Raw genomic sequence first — 22,545 nt, 5'->3', positions numbered from 1 at the left:
TTATGAAATATTTTGCTGCACAAAAAGTCAATAAAATAATCAATTAATTTAATTACTTTTAAATAAGCATTTATTATGTTCTTTATTTAATTTGTTTATAAATCTTCTATCTGTAGATGTTGATACCTATAGGTATAGGTGCCTTAATTAACATTTATTACACAATAATGTATGTTTTATGCTACTGCTTTTTATCATTTTTCCGTTCACGTTTTAGCAATTATTAATTTTTGATTTTTTTATGTGACGAACTAGTCTTAACTTCAAATTAAAATTATGATGATAAATTACAGTTATTCTAGATTTGTTTGTTATGTATCGCAGACATAAACAAGCAGGACTATTATTTTTATTTAATTACTATGGTAAGGAAGCGTTCATTCCAATATACATTATAAACTACCTTTCATAAAATAGTAGTTTCATGTACGTACAAGTTTTTAAATGCACTTGTACATACTTTAAGGAATTCATAAAGGAAAAAAAATCAAAAGAAAATTAAACAAATAAATTAATCCTAAACTGAATATAACTGCTATTGTTATGTATAAAATTCAGTTGTATATTGTTTCCAAAATTCTTACTTTCAACTTCATAATGTCATCGCACGGATTCGAAAATAAGTAAAACGTAAGCTCAAGTAAGCTCGGCGCTAATGGTTACGAATTAGATTTATTTTCTTACAGTTTTGTGGTATAAGAATTATCAAAGTTTTCATTATATTTGTGTTTTTATTTTTACCCAAGTACACATATTTTACAACACAATTATCGTTTACGTTAACCTAAATAATTAATAACCATAAAAAATATTTTTTATTAAAAGAAATAGACTATAAATCAAATGTATTCGAATATTGTAAAGAGAACAGAAATGAAATGGCTCGTGTATGCGATATGCGTGACGCAGTATGCGCCGTGCGCGGAGGACCGCGGCGGAGCCTGCTCGCTCGCTACAGGTTAAAGAGAGGTTCTGTGAGACAACTGTTTATTTCCATACTGTGTACTATAATATTAATTCATATATAAGATCATATTATAATTTGCAATGTCAATACATTTTACATAACAAACATGTCCATAGTGTACATACATACAGGCGCTGGGCGGCCGCGGCCCGGGCGGCGCGTCGTACATACTATATACAGAGGCGCGGGCGGGCACCGTCCGCGCCGCTCTACTAGTGATGATAGAAAAATTAATAGCTACAGCAATATCATACAAATTAATGACTATTTCCTTACAAATTATTATATCTACTACGGCATCGCTCTACTCCAATATGATCCGTTACAGTTTAGTTGGACACCGAGCCATATGCGCGATACATGAATATTCTCGGTTCGCTGTTCGACCGTCGTGTCCCACTCCCGCAGCTATGTATAAAAATCACACTGCTATAAATTTATAATAAATAAATGCCTATTTACACTATGTATCTATACAAAATGATAGTACTTCGAAAAACATTTCTGTATTCAGCGTCTAGTTAAACATAATTCCATAGAACATAGTGGCAGCGGGCGCGCCGCAGGGCAGCGCCGCGCGCCGCGCCCGCCCCGCGCTCTACTCGAAGTACACCTACCAATTTATCTAGGTTTTTTTTTTGTACAAACATGTTCAGCCGGAAGCCGGTGCCCGATTAATACAATTATCGGTGATCAAAAATGCAATACAAACGATCACGCATCGACAATAATACATACAACTTTTAACTTATTAAACAATTTAACAATATTAAAAATCCTAAAGTAATCTATGTAATATCCTACGTAAACGAATACAAAAATACTAGTACAATAATGACGGTGCATTCGGGACGCGGACGCGGGGAGCGGCCAGCGGAGCGGTCGGTGGATCCGCCCGAACGAACGAATCATTAGAGGTATAAAAAATTAATAACGTCATTAACAAAAATGTAATCGAATAGAAAATATGAATACATAAGTGAAAATAAAATGGATCGCATTATCTAGCAGGCGGAGGGACATCAGTTGGCGAGCGCGGCGCCGGCGACCGCCTGCTGCCGCTTGTGCCCGATCTCCATCTCGCCCAGCCGCTTCCACAGCTCGTCGCGCTCCTTCTCGCGCTTCTTCTCTCTGCGGACAACACACGCGTCAGACTCGGCCGGCAACCACCGCGGCGACGCGACCCAAGCTATACTCACTTCTGCCGCTCCGCCTTGTAGCTGGCGGTGAGCTCGTCGAACAGCTTGGAGTTCATCTCCATGAAGGTCTTCAGCACGTTGTACACCAGCGTCACGATGGTCTGGTTCCAGTGCTCCTTGCTCATCCGGTACAGCGCCGGGAACATGATGGGCATGATCACCTGGTTGTTCTCCTCCATCAGCGACAGGATGTATTCGTTGTTCCAGTAGTACAATGCCCGTTCCGCTACCTGCAACCGTGTTGTTCATATCGTGAAAAACTAATACCACTTCATCCGAGATCTATACAGCATACTAGGGCTTTGCTCAGACTTAAGGGTCATGAGACCAGCCTGCCTGCGAAATTCAAATTTAATTTGGTTTTTCGAAATTTGTAAACTAATATGATAACGTTGGCTTATGGTTATTTTATTTGCGACAGTGGCAATATCATCCTCACAGGTTTATATAAAAATCTTTACTTGAAAAGGCCCAGTTTAAGAAATAAATTAAAGTACGACTAATTAGTCGATTGGCAGGCCAGTCTCATGCCCCTTAGGAGACAGATAAAATGAGACAGATTTATATCAGATACATAATTCTGTCTCTTTTAGGTCCAAATAAAGTCTGAGCAAAGACAAAATAAGCTCATAGATTTCAGATATCTGGTAGCTATAGGTTTACAAAACTAAAAAAATCTCAAAAAAAAAGTTTCACTTTCGCATGTACGCAATGGGCATGGACAGTACCAAATTTTAAATTATAAAATATTAATTGATATAAGAATATTAATTATTTACCTGGAAATGTGGACTGGATACACATTTTGCAATTTGTCTAAATAGTGGCTCTTGGATTTTAGCAAATTGTGCTGGTTCAATAACGTCCAAAATCTCCTCAATCTCACCAAGGAACATAACCTGAAACATTATAATGTGATAATTTGTAAATCATAAACTAAAATCATAATGAAATGGAAGTGATCATAGACAGTGACAGACTTTCTCAGGTGATCATAGACAGTCTTCGTCATCATCCATGCAGATCGCGATCGAGATTGAAATCTAATTCAACTGTTGTTAAGAGCGCTCTCCATGGTCACTCCAAGTCGAGCATGAACGCATTCTGTTCCAATCACCATTTACAGACGGGACATACTCAAGAGTGAGATGGACGATGTTTTTACAACGCAAATCATCACTTGGTATTTTGTATTTTGAAACTAAGCACTACGAGTATTTCTAACTAAAGTTTACCTGAATGCCATTTGTTTTGCAATGCTGTTGTTTTTAACATTTATTAACGCACGAAAAAAGGATATTTCAATGGCCATATAATTTTACTATAAGTATATTTATGTTGGACATAAATAATGAAAAGAAAAATAAATCGATAATTGGTTTAGTTTTGGATCTAGAGTAACAGATAATAGAATAATCGACATAACACCTTTATAATGGAGTAGCGCGTATGAAGCATAATCTTAGGGGCATGTACTGAAGTATTACGCTATTTTAGAATACTTCTATTTTAGAATGAGAATACTTAATGTATTGTTTGCCTATACTATAGTCTTATAGCACAAGTGAATTTGTGATTACATCATTTAAAAAAAAATTAAAATGTGCTTCAATTTTCAAAATAAGATAACTATACCAAACGGGATATCATATGAAAGGGCTTTTCTTGTACATTCTAAAACAGATTTTTATTTATTTTTATGCATAATAGTTTTTGATTTATCGTGCAAAATGTCGGAAAAAATACCCAAATACGGAACCCTAGGTGCGCGAGTCTGACTCGCACTTGGTCGGTTTTTTCTTTCTTTTCTATCTGTTTACACTGACCTCTTTCTGCGAGCAGGTCTTGGGCCAGAACTTGAGCAGGCCGCGCACCACGGGCTCGGTGAGCGTGGCGTCCTTCTCCAGGAACTGCACCACGCAGTAGGCGAGCTGCGCGTGGTACAGCGACAGGCACTTCACCTTGTGCAGCGGCAGCAGCACCTTCACCAGGAACTGTTTGTGCTCGCTCTTCAGCGGCAGAGCGAACCCGTTTATTATACTGCGAACGAGGACCCCTCGTTAACGTGTATTACATTACATTCATCATAGTTTCTTACCTTCAAAAAGTTAGTTTTTTATTTGCAAATGCTATACATATACTTCATCACATATACTTCATCTACATGTTTCTTTTAAATTCAACATGACAAAAAGTAGCCTATGTCTGTACCCAGGATAAAAGCTATCTTTGTACTAAATTTCGTCAAAATCGATTTAAACGATGGGCCGTGACAAGGTAGCAGACAGACAGACAGACACACTTTCACATTTACATTTACTTTCATATCGACGCTATCTCCCAAAGCCACCATAACCCAAACTTCATAGTCACTGATCGTTTGTCCCTGTATAATGATGTGTTGCACTGCACTTTGAATTGGACTGTACTGATAGCACTTCTAGATGGTTTTTAAAAATGTTTAATATAATCAAATGTTTAATAAATAAACGCTGGTATTATCATGTGGCCGGTAGCACCGCGAATGAAATCGTGTCGCGCGCCGGCGCCCTCGCCGCAAGGCCCCCCGCTCCCGCAGCCGGCCGCCGCGCACGCCTTGTTCAGTGCTATAGCACTAAACAGTCCCTATGTGGCAACAATATGCAGAGAAACTTTGAGCTTTTATAAAATAACGAAGGTCTAACATGTCCTGACTCTCTCTCTACTATAGCTCCGCTACGATGCCGCATAATATCCGACTAGGGGTAGGTTACTTTTTTTAAAACTAAATAGGCTTGCTTGGAAGATGCCTATTCACTTTTCTTTTGAAGGTCAACTGATGAGAAAACGGAATCTGGAAGAGCATACCATATTCTAACAGAGCATAAGTAAAACTTCAAACAAATTAAACCTAAGCTTGGTATACATAATAATGTACAATCAAATTACTGGAAGTAAGCCTATAGTACTTGTGAACGTGTTAACTAAGTGGATTAACTCACTTATTCCAGGTAAACAAGATTTGGCAACTTTGGTCATCACAACTACCTAACGTTGAACTTCATAATATATTTGAACACTTTTTACCAATAAAATACTTTTCTTTTACATTTTATTGATGTATTATGCATTAACTTTAGTTAATCGAGTAATAGATACCAATCTAAAACGTTTTTAAAACAACAGATAAGTAAACCGAGCTGCAAGGACCTTATATTATTATGTATAAAATAAGTACATAGAAGATAAGTATTAATAAAGTGAATACTTAAAAGTCTGCTGTCCCAATCAATGGTAGTCTTGACATATGTGGCATTAATATTAAATAAATAGATTCATTTCATTTCACTCAGGACACTCAAGACAAGTATCTTTTCTTTTTATTAATAAAATTGTAAAAAGGATATAGAGCGATACTATCAGAATTCTGAAGTAAGTATTATATTAATTGAAATTTCTATAAAACCAATATTATTAACTTCATAAAGATAAAATCTAATTCCTCAGGTTTCAAATAGGGAATCTTTGTTGGTGGTATACTGAAAAATAGATTTATCTAATGTAATTGGAGCATGATTTTGACAGAGAGATCAAGTTTCATTATTATGTTTCTCATCAACTATTAAAATACTTGATTATATCCATACTAATATTATAAATGCGAAAGTGTTTCTGTCTGTCTGTCTGCTACCTTTTCACGGCCCAACAGTTTAACCGATTCTGACGAAATTTGGTACAGGGTTAGCTTATATCCCGGGGACGGACATAGGCTACTTTTTATCCCAGAAAATCGAAGAGTTCCCACGGGATTCCAAAAACCAATCCGCTTAACCGATTTCTATGAAATTTGGTACCGAGGTAGCTTGCGTCCCTGTAATTTACATAAGCATTTAACCCGGAAAATCAAACAGTTCCCACGGGATCTTTAAAAACCTAAATCCACGCGGACGAAGTCGCGGGCATCCTCTAGTACTTAAATATTAATGGGACTTGATATTTAATAAACAAAATATCCTTGTTCGCCGAAAGGCTCGCACAAATAAGGGCGGGCCGCATCGCAACGCAAAAATCCTCCTGCATCCGTTTCACACATTTTGTATGAACCATCGCTCAGTACAGGCCGACTACATCGCATCGTGCTTTGGCACTCTAAAAGTGAAGATTGGAGATTTATAAATCGAATAAATATTTTAAATTAGAACAGTAATTCTTACCTTCCCAATATTTCTAGAAGTTCACCCACACCGTTAAAATGTTCTGTCTCATAGACAAATCTCAGGAAGATGTTGTTGATTTGTTTCCGTATGAAGGCGCGGAGGCCCAAAAACTTCCCGTAAATGCGATGCAGCACAGTCTTCAAGAAGTCACGCTCGCGCGGGTCTTCCGAGTCGAACAAGTCTAAAAGCTGTAACAAAACAATCACTAATTTCACTAACTTTCTATGACTGACAAATTTAGTTTTTAGGGTTCCGTACCTCAAAAGGAAATACGGAACCCTTATAGGACCACTTTGTTGTTTGTCTGTCTGTCTGCCTCTCTGCCTCTCACACCGAAACCACTAAATCTTGAATTCGGATCGGTCTAGAACATAAGCACACTTACCAGTGCCGGCTTTACCTATGGTGCAGAGTCAGGGAGGTGGAGCGCGTCTCGCGACACCTCTAAGGAGCATGCGCCATTCGCGGTGCTTTCGAAGACCGCAAGCGATGTATTGCTGTGTATCACTTACGCATATTATAAAATGCGAAAGTGTTTGTTTGTTGGTTTGTCCTTCAATCACGTCGCAACAAACTGTCTTGATTTTTGCATGGGTATAGGTAATTAAAGACTCGGATAGTAGCATAGAAATCCCGGAAAATCAAAGTTCCTACGGGATTTATAAAAACCTAAATCCACGCGGACGAAGTCGCAGGCATCAGCTAGATGGCTATAATTGCTTCCCAACATTATTTATAATTACACCATTTGCACCCGAATTTCCGATCTCTGGTGAAAATATAACTGTAACTACCTATTCCATTTTGATCGCGCACCTACTAGGCGACACCAGAGTATTGTTGCATAGTGTTATTGCACCCAGGCGCTACATTACTGGTTAGTCGACCCTGGCTTTTGCTGAAAATACTAAAAGATTGAATTTTTAGCGGCTGAGCATTGAACTGCAAGAGTGAGTCCGCACAGCTAATAGATTATGGAAAAGCGGCAACAATCTCACAATCTCAATTGTTGCGAAAGGCTGAATTTATGATATTCTTGCTGCGACAATGGATTTTGACCAATAGCGAAAGAGTGTTAGCCAATCAGACGTGAGTGCGAACATTACACATTGGCTTCATTTTACCGTAACCAAGCTGCAGATATAGTACGGAAAGACAGTGACAAAAAATGTAGCAGTGGTCCAAAATAATACGTTATTGCAAAGCGACTTGCGCGTTGTTCGTCGTCACAAAGATTGCTTTGAACTCATAGCTTGTGAACAAACACAACTTTGTTTTCGTTAATTTGTGAAAATGAAATTATATCAAACAATAACGTACGCTCCTGCCTTCTGGCTTATATAAAGCTCTGGTGATAATATAAGTATACCTACCAAAAAGGGGGCATTAGTTGGTAGTACAAATATAAATACAAACAACATATTGAAGTTCAATTTCACTATATGGCCTACATTATTTGAATGCCGCGCGAAGCAATGCCAGTTGGTAATTAATATTAACAGAAATAGAATCGTTTCAAAACAATCTAAAAGAAAAATATCTCGACACCAAGTACCATTCGCCGTAATGTATTTAGTTACGAATTTAACGGTACACTTGTAACCACGCGTTTTGAGTCTAGTCAAACCATAGTACATTTTATGGCTCTAAACGCAGCGAACATCTGACAACACGCTGCCTGCATCGTCGGCTGTACGTGAGAAGAAGTTGCACGTTACCGTGTTCGTGTCGGACAAGTCGCATAAAAATTAAGAGTTTTGTACCACCTTAAGATCATATTAATCTTTAAATATGTAAAAAACGAAAAATTCTTCTACCTATGCATGTCTGTTATAGATTTTGAAACCATCTTAGAAAGACAATAATGCACAGATGGCATTTTTTTTGTTTATGGTTTTTTGAGTATAGTAGCACAGCCAGGTATCCGCTAGTATCTGATAGTGTTTTCTTGACAGACACGAAAGACTGACTGACTGACTGACTGACTGACGGACGGACGGACGGACAGACAGACGGATGGGCGGAGGGACGGACGGACGGACGGATAGACCAGACAGATAGACAGACAGCAAAGTGATCCTATAAGGGTTCCTCTTTACCTTTTGAGGTACGGAACCCTAATAAAAACAAAGAAAAAGAAAAAGGCCATAGTCTGCCACGCTGTCCCAGTGCTGATTGGCAGATTTCGCGCAACTTTGAGAACATTATAGATATTTTAAGGAAGCCTGCATCTCAAGATGCTGGTTTCCTCAAAATGTTTTCCTTCCCCATTGAAGCAAGTGCTATCTAATGGCTTAAAAGTTAAAACCATGGAGGTTAGAGAGAAGGAGAACGATCGCTACGCGCTAAAGCATTAGCGCGCCTGTCCCTGAAAATTGGTAGAATTTATAATTCGTTTTTCAGCCACCAGCCGCGCTGTCGTCGGTAAGGAGTATCTGTGAAGTTAGCTGTTTATGAGTACAAGTAGATGAAGTTAGTTGCATAATGTATAAATTTTCTTCGCGGCATCGGTGAGAAAATAATCGTGCTCCGTAATTTTTTAATTTTTGACGAAAAGAAACATTAAAAAATGGTGAAATATTGTATTGTGCGTGGATGTACAAGTGGTTTAGCATCTGATCGGAAAAATAGAGTTAAAAACAATTTACGTCAATCATCATTATTTAAAGTACCAAAGGTAATATCTTCATAGTAGCACATTGAAATATTGAATGTGTAAAATTATTATTTGCTTAGTTAATCATGGTTTTTTTTAAATATTATATACACGTATATTAAACGTTGATATATCATTTCAAATTAGCGCACAACAGCCCGCTTTTATTGAGACAACTTAGCGATCACAGTGCCTCACTTATTTTGTCCGTATTTCGGGGACACTATTTTCTACAGCGATCGTTCTCCTTCTCTCTAACCTCCATGGTTAAAACACAAATAGCTCCGAAAAGGTAAGAGTTACAAAAAATTACCTGCAAAACGAATTTCTGGTCAATGACTTTCTTGCCAATAGTAGGTTGAAAGTCAGTGGACTCAAGGAAGCGCAGGAAAAATTCGTAGACTAGCTGGAGGTGCGGCCACGAAGCCTCCAATGTCGGGTCATCCTCTTCTGGGTCGAAATCAGGATTTTCACTCGGTGGCAGAGTGCGGAACAAGTTGGCCGATATCTAGATACATACAAGATGTTATACATGGTATTAATAAGGCCTCATAGTTTTAGTGTTAAAGTCATCGATGGTTAAAGTTGACACATTTAATAACTAATAGTGGATGAAAGAAAATGTTAATATAATATCAAAGAAAGATAATAATTTTTAAATAAGTTCTGTAAAAAATAGAACTTGAATCTATGATTCAAACTGAATTCAGCATAAGTCCATCAAAGGATTATGCATAACTATACAACTATGCTAGATAAAGTTTGCCTTACAAAATAACTAGTTTTTTTTTTGTGCTGAAAGCATCCCATTGAATCATAGAAATAAAATGCTCAAGAAGTAAATGCTTTAAATGCCGACCGAAAAATAACAGCCAATAAGCTTATTTCAAGTTACTCAAATATTTAGACTTATTGCTTAGGTGTTAAGTTTTTTTTTAGAATAAATATTTTTGTTCTCATTTGAAAAATTCCAATATATTAAAATTTATTGTCCATGACCAGAGGTCCTAAATAAAATAAATATTTTACAATAATTATTGTTAAATAAACTTTATGTTCAAGTTTTAAGGTTTACATACTACTCACTGCTGCTATCAGAGACCAAAAAGCGATAATCAAGTTTAACCTGGCCAGAAATATGAAAAACTTGCTCTGAGGGTGCTACTAGTATATTATCATCTATGTTCTCTAAGTTTATGGTCTTGTATAAATTAATTCTACAGGTTTTTTACAATATGGTGAGGTATTTTATTTTTCTAGTGAGGCTTTATCTTTAAAAACAGATTGGAAATAGTAAGTCCAGTGTATTTATGTGTATTAGTAGGGGTCAGTGATGTCAAGACAGTTCTCAGATATAGCTACACATTTATTAACAGAATATGAACACTACAACTGTCAATTTATGTAATACTAGCGACCCGCCCCAGCTTCGCACGGGTGGACACTACCACGAAAAATCCTATCTATTTTCCAGGATAAAATATGGCCTATACGGATTCGGAAGAATCCCTCTAAGTTATGGTTAAAGAAATTTTTAAATCAGTCCAGTAGTTTTTGAGCCTATTCAATACAAACATACAAAAATACAAATGTTTCCTCTTTATAATATTAGTATAGATTGGGGAGTTTTGGGGCATTGAAATATCAAGTTATACTTATTAGTAATTAGATACATAATTTTACAAAGTTGCAGTTATCTGCTAATAATTTTACATAATGTATAAAAAAGGTACAACTAACTTTGCATTACAATATGCCCACAGAAACATCAACATACTCCTACTTATTGCCACTACCAAACTGACAATAAGAAAATCACTGCCATAAAATATGTTCATTGTACCTATGAAGTGATGAATAATAGTATATAACATAATATATTATGCTAATTTGTACACTGAAATGAAGATTTATAAGTGGAAGTGCTTTGTACTTGTATACATGAACAAGAATAGAGTAAAAAAAAAATGATTTTGGCAAAGATGAGCAAGTACATTTCGAAGTGTTCTCTCAGTCATTAGCAAAGTCATATGTGTACGATTATAAAATAAGATATTTTACTGTTTCTGTTGTTATGAAACTGTGATCAATTTGTCCTAAAAGACTTTTCTGGAATCATTTATTACCTAAACATACCCACTGGCCAATCTGGCCCTGGCCTGGTGTAAAATTTTGATATTGACTGTGAACTAGGAACATGTCCTGTGTCAAACACTTTATATTATTTCTTACAATACAGTGCCACAGTTTAAGATGGTTTTCTAGCTTGGAACAAAAATTTGCACACACACACACACACGCACAGAGACCCACACATAGACACAGTCAAAGTCACAATATGATAAATTGCTTAATTAAATATGGACCCTCAGCCTTACTGCGAGACATGTGCACAAAACACACCAAAGCATTCATACGAGGTAATGAACAACACCATGAGCATGAAGTATCGCATAACGCATGTGGAATGTGGATGCACTGGTCTGCTAAAGGTGTTAAAGATGGTTTCAGACTAGTGCTTACAGGCGCTAAATTCGCGCTTAAACGAACGCGCCTGCATACGCTCATTTAGATGTGTTTGCTTGAGCCATTGGGCCATTCAGTAGCACTATGTATTGGAAAATTTATCGGCACGCGCATATACGGGCTTTACAGGCTACGCGTAACAAAAGACGCACATATAAAAACAAGCTTATACACAAACAAAACGCTAATCTGAAACCATCTGAAGTAGTGAAGGCAGTTAAAATTCATCTTAAATTAATACCATTTTGATGATCTCTGGATAGACTGGTTCAGTGAGAACTCCACGGCCACCAGTGATGTACTCTACAAGCTCATTTAGTGAAGCACGTTTAATCTCTTTCCCCTTCAGGTCGGCCACGGGGTCCATGAAGTCGAAAGCCACACAGCACTGTCGCAGTTTACGGATAAATAGTTCCTCCTGCTCACTGCTTGGAACATCTGCAAAAAAGAAATCCATATTCTTTTACCATTTAAACACCAACAGCCCTACAGTAATTAATTTATTGTTATTTATACACATTTTAGTAATAATATCCCTCCCAGCTTTAGAAAACTTTTCATGGGTCCCATAGACCGACAGATGGACTTACTCTCACCACAACGGTCCCTTTTTTTACAATTTTTGTAAGACACCTTAAAAACCTCTAAAAGAGATAAGCCTTTAAAAAGAATATTCTAAGATGTAATTTCTAAAATTAGATCATAAAGTGATCAAACCAGTCTTGTTTATCTTTTAAGTTATATGTACTAATTATTTTTTTATTAATTTTATCAATTACTTAATTCAAATTTACAAATAAAATCATACTTTTGAATGTAATTACTCTAGCTTTACCACAAAATTAAATACAAAGAAAGAAACTACGGAGGAAGATACTAAACTGAGACACTTGATGAGCTAATGGCAGTATATGGACAAAGAAGATGACTAAGGTGTATCTAGTTCCACACACCCTTTTTATGCATCTTTGCTAACCCCCAGTGGATAGGCCACACTAGCTCATTAATTTGTAAGCTTTTATACCATAATGAAGCAACAGTTTTACAAATTACACAGCAAAAATGACCAATGATTTCATAATGCTCCCCGCAATAAAGGATAGCACTCAATTTAGACCTGTCATTTTAGTTTAAGAGATTGTATACAAAAGAATTGGTGCCATTTACTGCAAACCAAACCAACCAAAGTTAACTTAGAATATTTCTCAGATATAAGTGGAAATAACCAAGAGAGACAGACATATTACAGAACGACAGCAAACTATGAAATTGAATAACAAACTTAATAACTAATTACAAATAATAACAAAATTAATAACTAATCTATTAATCTGCCGATAAGTTATTTAGCAATATGGTTATTGGTCAAAAATGGAATGGTATTTTATGACAAATAACAACTTGATTTGATAGAAATAACAAGATAAATAACTACAATCCTGATATTGGCTAATCTGTGTAAAGCCAGGAAAAAAAAGAAATAACAAGGTTGATTTGTAGTTTTGGTTGTATGTCAATTACCTGTTACATCCCTTTAACAACTTACAGTTAAATAATAGGTATTTTAGTAAAACTGGAATTATAAACCATATGTACTTTTTGATACATAATAAAATTATTATTACTTTTTTTTTATTGTGTTATAGGTTTACACTTGACAATAATCATGCTTAAAAACTTAAAGTCCCTGTGCTACCTTAGCCCGCCTGTAAATAGTAATCTCAGAGACTACTGTATTATGATGTACTGATTTTCATATGGTTTTCAACATCAAATAGACTAATTCTGCAAGGTTTAGGTGTATATTTATAAAGGTTTAGGGTAAATTGAACTATGATGATAAGTCTGATAAAGTGGACAAAGTCAAGCTACCTATGGGCTGATTTCTATTGTGTAAACTATTGTATGAAACAATTGTAGAGGTTTTTCTTACACACAGATCTAAATAAACTGACATTTATGTTTATCTCCTAAACTAATTCACAAATATCAAAAACAATTAAAAATGCTAGCTAAAAATGTGTGATTACTTTGCAAAGTACCATGCAAAGTTTTGACTACTAGTTTACTAAATAAATCCTTGTTTCATAATCAATATCCATACTGCAGCATCTGTTTGTCTAGCTTTTCATGGGCCCATCTGTTTAAACTATTTTGACAAAAGTTGGTACAGAAATAGCTTACATCCCTGGGAGGGGCATAGGCTACTTAATCCCTGAAAAATCAAAGAGTTCCCATGGGAATTTTTAAAACCTACATCCACACGGGGAAGCTACAGACATCATCTAGTTATTTACAAATGAACTAAGTACACTTTTTCCTCAATAAAATTAATTGATACTAAATAAAAAAGCTGTTTTAAAGTATGTTCCATGGAGGATATTTCCAAGGATTATATTTTTATTTATTTTACTAGGCAATCAAAACAGATTACAATATTTTACTACCGTAACTTAATTTTTCAATCACCGCATTTTAGCTTGAAAATTGTAAAATTATCACACTTCGAGTCACAAATTATTCTGATGGACTGAACTTATCCCAAAGACAGACATGAGCTATTTATATCTCCAAAAATCAAAGAGTTCACACAGGATTTTTAAATAACCTAAATTAATGCAGACAAAATCAAAGACATTATTGAATATTTCTATAAATTCTAAGCCTGCACAGTCCTCTTTACAAGGAGATTCCACATGATTTGTATAACTTTTAATAGAGCAAAGTATTTTTATAGTTCTTTTGTACAGTTTGTATGACTTGACTGGATTAAAAGGGCTGAATTAAAAGATGTATAGCACTTGGCAATTATAGCGTACAAAACACCTCTTATTGGTTTTAAATTGAATCCCACTGAAATGCTAAGTTACAGTGATATGAATTTGCTAATATGGATTAACTAAGCAGTCTCACCATTGCAAGGCTCAAACCAATTTATGATAAGTATGTCATTTTTATTTTTCTATGCCAAGTACGATAACAAATATCTGCTTAGTTTACATTTACCAAAAAAAAAATTCTCTCATACAAAAAACCGAGCATTAATATTTGTATTTAATTGAATAATGTTTTAATTTTAAATGCAATTTTTTTAATCTGTTTTTTAAATAATGGCAAGTGCAAGCACAGACTCACCTTTTAGGAGAGGCAGAGCCTGGAGCTCGACATCCTGCGTGTTGCGGTAGCGCGAGGATCCTTGAGACTTCTTAGTCTTTTTCTTCAGCGACCGCTTCGCGAAAGGGTCAATCCTATCCACAAACGTTCCCGAAGACATTTTGCTAGTATAAAAGTGTCCGATGTGACAAACGGTCGAGAACGATCAATGCAAATCTTGTTTTGATTCGGATAAATTCATGTTCCAGTCCGATGTAGGTATCAAACGCGCACTTGGGGCGAAGTCGCAGCAAAATATTAAAGCCTAAACAAACATTCCTTCGTCACACATGACGGTAATGGAGTGGTCACACTCAGGCCATTCTTTAATACACTAAGAATCCACAACAGTTACGTAATTTTAAACCGTCTTGATCACCAAAACGACACAATAACTAAATAGAATAATTCCATTCACAAAATTATGTTTTATTTTCTGAGGCGTGTCACTAATACCAGAAGGCAGAAGTCACATATACATACAAGCCTCGTGTAATATCAGCCGGTCAGTCGATGACAATATAATTTCCCCACAATAATCGTCGAAATATTCAAAGATTTAGCAATATTAACACGGAAAACGTCAATTTTAATCAAAAATTGTCCTCCTTAGATATGGTACAAATCTAAAACGGCAATGACACAGAGCAATTTTTAACACCAAAAATCTATCACCGTATTCTCGCCATCGCTCACCATCCGTTTCGATTCAGACAGTGAAACAAGACGCATTTTATTGTTAGGCACAAGAATATACCGACAGATTGCACTTTCACAATGAAATTTATATATTTCAGCGTCTTTTTCCAGCTAGAGCAAACGATCAATTTACAAAAGCTTTACAGCAAGATAATCATCACTGGTTTGCTGCGAAAACGCTAGCACTCAGAAGTACCTATTTCTGAAAATAGATGGAGATATAAAAATGTTCAGATGGTCAGAAAACGCACTTTTAATATCAATCATAAAACGCAAATGTTGCGTTTGAGTAAAAAGTTGTCATTAAATTATAACTTTAATTAATACGTGCAATTCAATATTTAGTTCTCCCAAGATTAATATAAAAAAGATATTAAAAAGAACTCTTATTCTCAAACGGAAATATGTTTTCCCACTCAAGACTGCAAATGAAAAATTAAAATTATAGAAGCGTTCATGTTAATTTATTGGTTATTATTACACAAGAGACATAAATAACTAAAATAGGTACTTCTATGAATATCTAGGTACATAGGCAAATAAAAATAGCTGAAAAAAGACTCAATGAAATTATTTGATCTTTTCCAATATTTTTTATTATTGATCCAATCATGAACCAATATAAATAGTAGAAACGGGTAACATTGATATAGTAATGGCCGAAGGACCGAGTAATAATTGTATTCTGTGGTAATGGCATTGGCATATTAGTAACATGTTGGTAACGTAATAGTTTGTCATTTTAAAATAGCGGTTTGCATTGCGCGAGTCCGTGTGGCAGATGCGAATATTTCCAACCGGTACAGTTTTTTTTTTTTTAAAAAGGGGCGCGACATGGGCGCGACTTTTCAAAGGCAGAAAAGTCTATGTTCTTCACGGACTTCGTCTGTGTTGGCGTTTGCTGGCGCGCGTGCGGTGCCTTTTTGGAGTGTTTTTTTATTTTTTGTTGAAAGCGTCTGGTTTTTGTGTTTTACTGGTGTCTTTTGGTCGTCGAACTGACTGGGAAGCGCTCTAAAGCGGCGCAGCGCGTGTGTTGGTGAGTGTCGGCACAGACGAAGTCCATACTTATATAGTTTCGCTAACTTGTAAATAACTACAAACTTGACTTTGGCTAATCTGTGTAAAGCCTGTGGTAAAGCCAGACGAGAGAAAAAAATGTTCTTCACATGAAAGTGAGTTGCAATTCACCACAAACTAGTAATCCAAAATGTCCAAAGACGACTCGCAGCGCGTCAATTCACAATGTTTGACGTGATTCCAAACTTACCCGTCGTCGCTCACTGGGTTGGCTATGGTCTGTATGGTTTTTTTGTTTGAATTTTGAATGAATACAGATTAAAGATTGACATAGATCATAGACTATGTTTTTATTTTTAAGTTGTCTATGATAGTTGGATACTTACGTTGAGAAAGTAGCTTTCTAAATTTTTGGCGTCTAGTTAGCTTTCCAATAATATTGGATAATCTTGTGTTTGAAGTCATACTATATTAATTGTGTTTTTACTTGTTTTTTGAGAGGATCATTGTTTCACATATCAATAATCCGTTGAATGAAGACTAATTAGAAAGCAACATGGAAGCTCTGACAGTTCCGCCATGAATGCAAAATAAATAGAAATTGAGGAGGTCCAGTATTGAATATTTGTTTTACTTTTAGATGAATATTTCCTTACTTCTTAGTTTACAACTTATATACTTCACTACTGTAGTTTAAAAATTTATTGTTTCATAAAAGATATACTAGAATTTATAAATAGTTTTTTGTAAAGGACCTTTTGACTAGACTTCTCTAGTGCTGTGTAGACGACGCAATGAAGAAAGTTAATCATATTCTTCTATGATATAAAGTGAATATAAATACGCATTAATCCTACTATCGAGCTAAGCTAATTCTTATATAAAAATGTAGCTAAAAGATCAATTAATGTACAATAAGTACAATGCATTTTTACAGGAGCTGGAAGTGAATAAAGATCGGCTAGAAACTTCACAATGTTGAGAGGTGGGCGTGGTGGTCGTCACAGTCCAGAGCTGTACCCCCACACATTGAAGTGCTCCAACGCAAGTGACACTAGCTCTGCATACAGCGGTAGTGACACCATGACCTCAGTACACAGTTCATTAGACATGGACATGGAAGTAGACCTTTCTGGCCTCCTCGAGTCCATAGTTGATTCAGACGAGGAGGAAGATTTGGAGGAGAGTATGGACAGTTTAACTGTCCGTGATGCTGTAAGAGAATGCCTTGAAAAGGATCCAAATGAGAGGACAGATGAAGATATTGAAATACTTCTTGAATTCACACAACATTTGAAAGCTTTTACAAATATGACTTTATCAGTACGAAGGACCCTTTGTGCTGTAATGGTGTTTGCAGTGGTGGAGAAAGCTGAAACTGTTGTCATGAATGATGGAGAAGAGCATGATTCTTGGTCAGTACTCATAAATGGTCAAGTGGGAATTGAACATCAGAATGGAGAAATTGAATACCTCAATGTTGGTGACAGCTTTGGCATGGCAGAGGCTACTTTGGAAAAACTGTATCATAGAGGCGTAATGACTACTAGATGTGATGATTGCCAATTTGTTTGCGTAACCCAAACTGATTATTACCGTATTTTGCATCAAGGCGAAGAAAACATCAGAAGGCATGAAAATGAAAATGGGGTTGTTGTATTGGTTACTGAATACAGAGGAGCTGCTGGAGAAACGGGGCACCAACAAGGCCATGTTGTAATCCGAGGCACACCTGAGCATCTGATGTTACAGCTTATAGAAGATAATTCTCGTGATTCTACATATGTTGAAGACTTCTTATTGACTCATAGAACCTTTATTGAAAGCCCTTTGGTTGTTGCCAAACAGCTGCTTGCCTGGTTCTCTGAACCATCTGTCCGTGATAAAGTCACAAGAGTGGTTTTATTATGGGTAAATAATCATTTTACTGACTTTGAAACTGATCCAAATATGATGGAATTCCTAGAAAACTTTGAATGTGCTCTTGAGAGTGAGAAAATGGAAAGTCAGCTGAGACTATTAAATATAGCTTGTTCAGCCAAAGCTCGTACGAGAAGTGTTACTTTATCTCGCCCTTCTAGAGATGAACCACTAAACTTTACAATTCTAGGTGGATATGAAAGGGGATATGAAATCTTTATTTTAAAAGTAGAAAAACACTCGAAAGCTGAAGATGTAGGGTTGAAAAGAGGAGATCAAATAATTGAGGTTAATGGCCAATCCTTTCAACATGTCAGTCATGCTAAAGCTATGGATATAATAACGGGATCCACACATTTATGTATCACAGTAAAAAGTAATTTACTAGCTTTTAAGCAAATGCTCCACATGCCAGAAAATTCCCCAAGGCAGAGAGGATGCACTAATATGGTTCGTTGGCAAACAGATCCCAGAGCGAGACTGTCCACTGCAGAACTTCTCAGTGATGATCCTATCACCCTAACCCCAGTATTTCAATCTCCTACCAAAAAACCACAGCAAATAAATATAAAAAAGGAGCCACAAAGAGGCTTTATGACTTTAGGTCCTAAGAAATTACATAAAGCTTTAATGAAAATGAATATACTGCCAAAAAATACAATTACCGATGGAATTCACAATGATGATAGTATCATCTCAAACACCGAAACCTTAAACAAAGCCAACTCCAGTACCTCATTCTACAATTCACATAGCAATCCAGATTTAATTTCTATATGTTATGATGAGTACCAGTCCTCAGATTATCCTGAACATGTACTCAAAGTTTATAGAGCTGATCAAACCTGCAAGTATTTGTTAGTTCACAAGGAGACTACTGCTCGAGAAGTTGTAATGCTTACTTTACAGGAATTTGGCATCACAGATCCCAGTTCAAATTTCTCTCTGTGTGAAGTGTCAGTTGCACAAGGGGGTATAATAAAGCAACACAGATTGCCAGATCAGTTGCAAAATCTTGCCGAGCGTATTGGTCTCAGTTCCCGCTACTATCTAAAAACTAATGGAGTTAGTGAAACTTTAGTACCTGATGAAATGGCACCAGAGCTGTTGAGAGAAAGCGTTGTACATTTCCTGCAACTGAATGCTGTTGAAGTTGCAGTTCAATTAACTCTACAAGATTTTTGTATCTTTCGACAAATTGAAAGCACAGAGTATGTAGATGACCTGTTTGAATTGAAAAGTAGGTATGGAACACCAATGCTATCACAATTTGCAGGACTTGTGAACAAAGAGATGTTTTGGGTTGTAACTGAAGTAGTCAATGAGCAGAATCTTGTACGAAGGTCAAAAATAATAAAACAGTTTATAAAAGTTGCCCGGCATTGTAAAGAGTGCAAAAACTTCAACTCCATGTTTGCAATAATATCTGGCTTAGGTCACGGAGCTGTATCCAGACTTCGCATGACCTGGGAAAAATTACCTACCAAATATAATAAACTCTTTTCTGACCTACAAATGCTCATGGATCCATCAAGAAATATGTCTAAATACCGACAGCTAGTAACAGCTGAACAAGGTAGATCCCCAGTGATTCCATTCTACCCAGTGGTAAGGAAAGATTTAACATTTATTCATCTCGGCAATGATACTAAAGTTGAAGGAATGGTTAATTTCGAAAAATTGCGCATGATCGCCAAAGAAGTCCGAACACTTACGAACATGTGCAGTTCACCGTATGATCTTCTTACATTATTGGAATTGGGTAAACAGCCTCCTTCTAATGCTATGGTAGCCTTGAACCAACTCACCACTGGAGTCCAGCAAGGTCAGGTGACCGTTAAGAGAAGGAAGAAATCAGCCAATGTGCCCAATCACAAGAAAATGTTTGAAGAAGCACAAATGGTTAGAAGAGTCAAAGCCTATTTAAATAGAATGCATGTCGAAAAGGATGAAGAACGTCTTCACGCTTTGTCGTTGGAATGTGAAGGGTCTGGGCCGGCACCGATGGTTCCTCGGCGGCGTCACCCTTCGCCCTCGCTATCCACAACCAGTAGCGCATCGTCAGCCAGTGAAAGCAAAAAGAGCTTTGCTGGAAATAAATTTGGAGCAGCTTCACCACAAGCAGTACGAAAATTACTGGCGCTATCTGAGCCCGCTAAGACGAGGCCTCATCAACCGCGGCCGCCGCCGTCGGGCCCGTCTCCTTGTTCGCACCGACGGGACGGCCCAGTCGCGGGCATCTGCTGTTCGCGAGCGGCGCACGAGAGATCTCATTCTGATACGCCTACACCCCTACCTGTCGATTTGTCAGCCGAAAGTAGCAGTGTGACGTCACTAGTTAACTTGCCATTAAGAAAAACGGGTTCGGCCACATCGAGTGACAGCGGCCACGGGTCGTGCACGACGGCGAGCTGCGTGCGGCCGGTGCCGCCGCCTCGCATGCCCTACACCCTCGCCGCGCAGGTGGCGCGCCTCGAGCGCCTCAGCCGCGCTCACTCGCACGAAGGCGTCACGCGTCCCTACGATTACTACCATGATACGCCCGATGACGAAGACGACGATCAACAAGTTTCCGCTGTTTGAAATTTTAAATACTCTTATATTACATCTATTTGTAATCTCACTTGATGAATAGAACGCACGAGTTATATACATTTTTCTTATATATTATTAAATGAATATCATATTGTATGTATGTATCCCTTACAAATAAGTTTAAAGACTGTATAATTTTAACATTTAATTAAAATATGTCCTAGTGTTACATAGTGTAAAATTAATTATTCGTCATAAGCCATGCCTCTATTAATTACTATTTTAATTAAAATTAATGTGACCCACCATGTTCCAGTTATTATTATGTAGAGATGTTTAATGTTTAGCATTATTTGGGGATTGTTTCATATTCGCCTTTGGTATTTCTACATTCCGTTGTTTGTATATTTTTTATTAATGTCATTATTTATAATATGCAACTAGACCAAATAATAATTAATGTACCTTTTAATATTTACGACTCAAGATTGATTTTTAAAATATTTGTAGGTATGTGGTAGTATTTTTTTGGTAGCTTTGAGGACCAATAATGAGTTTGAATGTTATTTCTTATGGTAGCAGTTCGTAATTTGTTTATATCACGATTTTAATTAACTATAATTATAATTGTAAATAATAAAACTATATAATTAAATATATAATAATGTTTATTTAAATCTTATAAATATCTTATTCAACAATTTATGTTGTCTTGAATAATTCTGGCATTTGTAGCCAAATAAATATGTAATAAAAATACACATTCTTTAACTTTTAATAAACCAAGTAAGTATAGTAGACCCAAAATTAAAAGCAGGAGAACCAAGGACAACACTATAGCCCAAATTGTTAGCAAATTGAAGTGGCAGTGAGCAGGCCATGTTTGTCAGAGGTGATGCTGTTGGAGCTAAGAACTCCAACCATGTACTACATCCGACATGTAGTAGTATGAAGACTAATGTAACTATCTAAATTGTGTGAGATAATCTATTTCAAGTGGGTGCAAAACTGGCGCGGGTATAACAAGACTGTGTAAAGGTGCGCCCAGATCATAGTTCTGCATTGCTTCCAATGACATTGCCACTATCTTTTGATCAGGAGCTCCCACCCGTGATAGGCCAATCGCCAAACTGTTTGTGGTGATACCTGTAAATAACGAATGTTTATATTATAGACAAGATGTTGCCCCTGGCTTCGTCCGCGTGGATTAAGGTTTATAAAAATCCCGTGGGAACTTTTGCTCTCCCACAACAAAAGCAGCCTATCTGTAGTAGCCCGTCCATGGGACGCAAGGTATGTACAAATATTTAAACAGATGATTCTTCAAAAATCCCATGGGATCACTATGATTTAGGAATTCAATTCCCTACAGCGTTAAAGAGTTGGGTCCTTGAGTCCAACAATAAAGTCTTTACTTGGTAGGTAGGTACCTCCAATATCAATTTATAACCAACAGTTTCTAAATTCCATCAGTTTTGGTGATCAGGTCCCCTGCAGCATCAGGATTGAGGAGTTGGAATCCAAATGTAACACATTGATCGAAAGAGGTATGACAAGCAATTCTAGTTGTCTCACTGGAGCGCGTGGATAAGTGAGAAATTATTGCGATTCGGCTCGGCTCAGCGAGCCTAGTGGACGCCAGCCTTTAGTTTACAGAATAATTTTGATATTTTGACA

General features: G+C 36.7%; 4 protein-coding genes and 1 long non-coding RNA gene across 5 annotated transcripts in view; 3 read left to right on the top strand and 2 right to left on the bottom strand.

The window, feature by feature from the left end:
* Positions 1-34: 34 nt before the first annotated feature.
* On the bottom strand, positions 35-15,680 carry LOC123874892 (serine/threonine-protein phosphatase 2A 56 kDa regulatory subunit epsilon isoform). The gene is made up of 8 exons (XM_045920450.1): positions 14,680-15,680; positions 11,786-11,982; positions 9,332-9,526; positions 6,360-6,550; positions 3,993-4,206; positions 2,946-3,065; positions 2,167-2,396; positions 35-2,098 (listed from the first exon to the last, which is right to left on the bottom strand). The coding sequence occupies exons 1-8, from the start codon at positions 14,816-14,818 to the stop codon at positions 1,990-1,992; spliced, it is 1,395 nt and encodes a 464-aa protein (XP_045776406.1). The 5' UTR covers positions 14,819-15,680; the 3' UTR covers positions 35-1,989.
* The window catches only part of LOC123874893 (scaffold protein salvador), a 21,184-nt gene continuing 11,661 nt past the window's right edge, over positions 13,023-22,545 (top strand). The window contains exon 1 of the mRNA XM_045920452.1: positions 13,023-13,032. The gene's annotated coding sequence lies outside the window, so the exon portion shown is untranslated. The remainder of the gene's footprint in view (positions 13,033-22,545) is intronic.
* On the top strand, positions 16,769-21,627 carry LOC123874885 (rap guanine nucleotide exchange factor 2). The gene is made up of 2 exons (XM_045920432.1): positions 16,769-17,022; positions 17,351-21,627. Exon 2 carries the CDS (start codon positions 17,389-17,391, stop codon positions 20,914-20,916), a length of 3,528 nt encoding a protein of 1,175 aa, XP_045776388.1. The 5' UTR covers positions 16,769-17,022; positions 17,351-17,388; the 3' UTR covers positions 20,917-21,627.
* Positions 21,519-22,545, bottom strand: part of LOC123874896 (diphthine methyl ester synthase) — a 4,342-nt gene continuing 3,315 nt past the window's right edge. The window contains exon 5 of the mRNA XM_045920455.1: positions 21,519-22,014. Coding sequence (XP_045776411.1) covers positions 21,833-22,014 — 182 coding nt within the window. The 3' untranslated portion in view covers positions 21,519-21,832. The remainder of the gene's footprint in view (positions 22,015-22,545) is intronic.
* LOC123874902 overlaps positions 22,021-22,545 on the top strand; it is a 12,827-nt gene continuing 12,302 nt past the window's right edge. The window contains exon 1 of the long non-coding RNA XR_006798030.1: positions 22,021-22,394. This is a non-coding gene — a long non-coding RNA (uncharacterized LOC123874902). The remainder of the gene's footprint in view (positions 22,395-22,545) is intronic.

This window comes from Maniola jurtina, chromosome 19 (genome assembly GCF_905333055.1).
Source record: "Maniola jurtina chromosome 19, ilManJurt1.1, whole genome shotgun sequence".
NCBI classification, from domain to species: domain Eukaryota; kingdom Metazoa; phylum Arthropoda; class Insecta; order Lepidoptera; family Nymphalidae; genus Maniola; species Maniola jurtina.
This window is presented reverse-complemented; position numbering and strand designations above follow the sequence as displayed.

Bases quoted from the DNA above. Each gene is read 5' to 3' on its own strand.
- LOC123874885 (XM_045920432.1), top strand. From the start codon at position 17,389: ATGTTGAGAGGTGGGCGTGGTGGTCGTCACAGTCCAGAGCTGTACCCC.
- LOC123874892 (XM_045920450.1), bottom strand. From the start codon at position 14,818: ATGTCTTCGGGAACGTTTGTGGATAGGATTGACCCTTTCGCGAAGCGG. The intron at 4,207-6,359 runs GTAAGAATTACT...CCTCGTTCGCAG, and splicing joins CTTCTAGAAATATTGGGAAG to TATAATAAACGGGTTCGCTC. The intron at 2,099-2,166 runs GTGAGTATAGCT...TGTTGTCCGCAG, and splicing joins TACAAGGCGGAGCGGCAGAA to AGAGAAGAAGCGCGAGAAGG.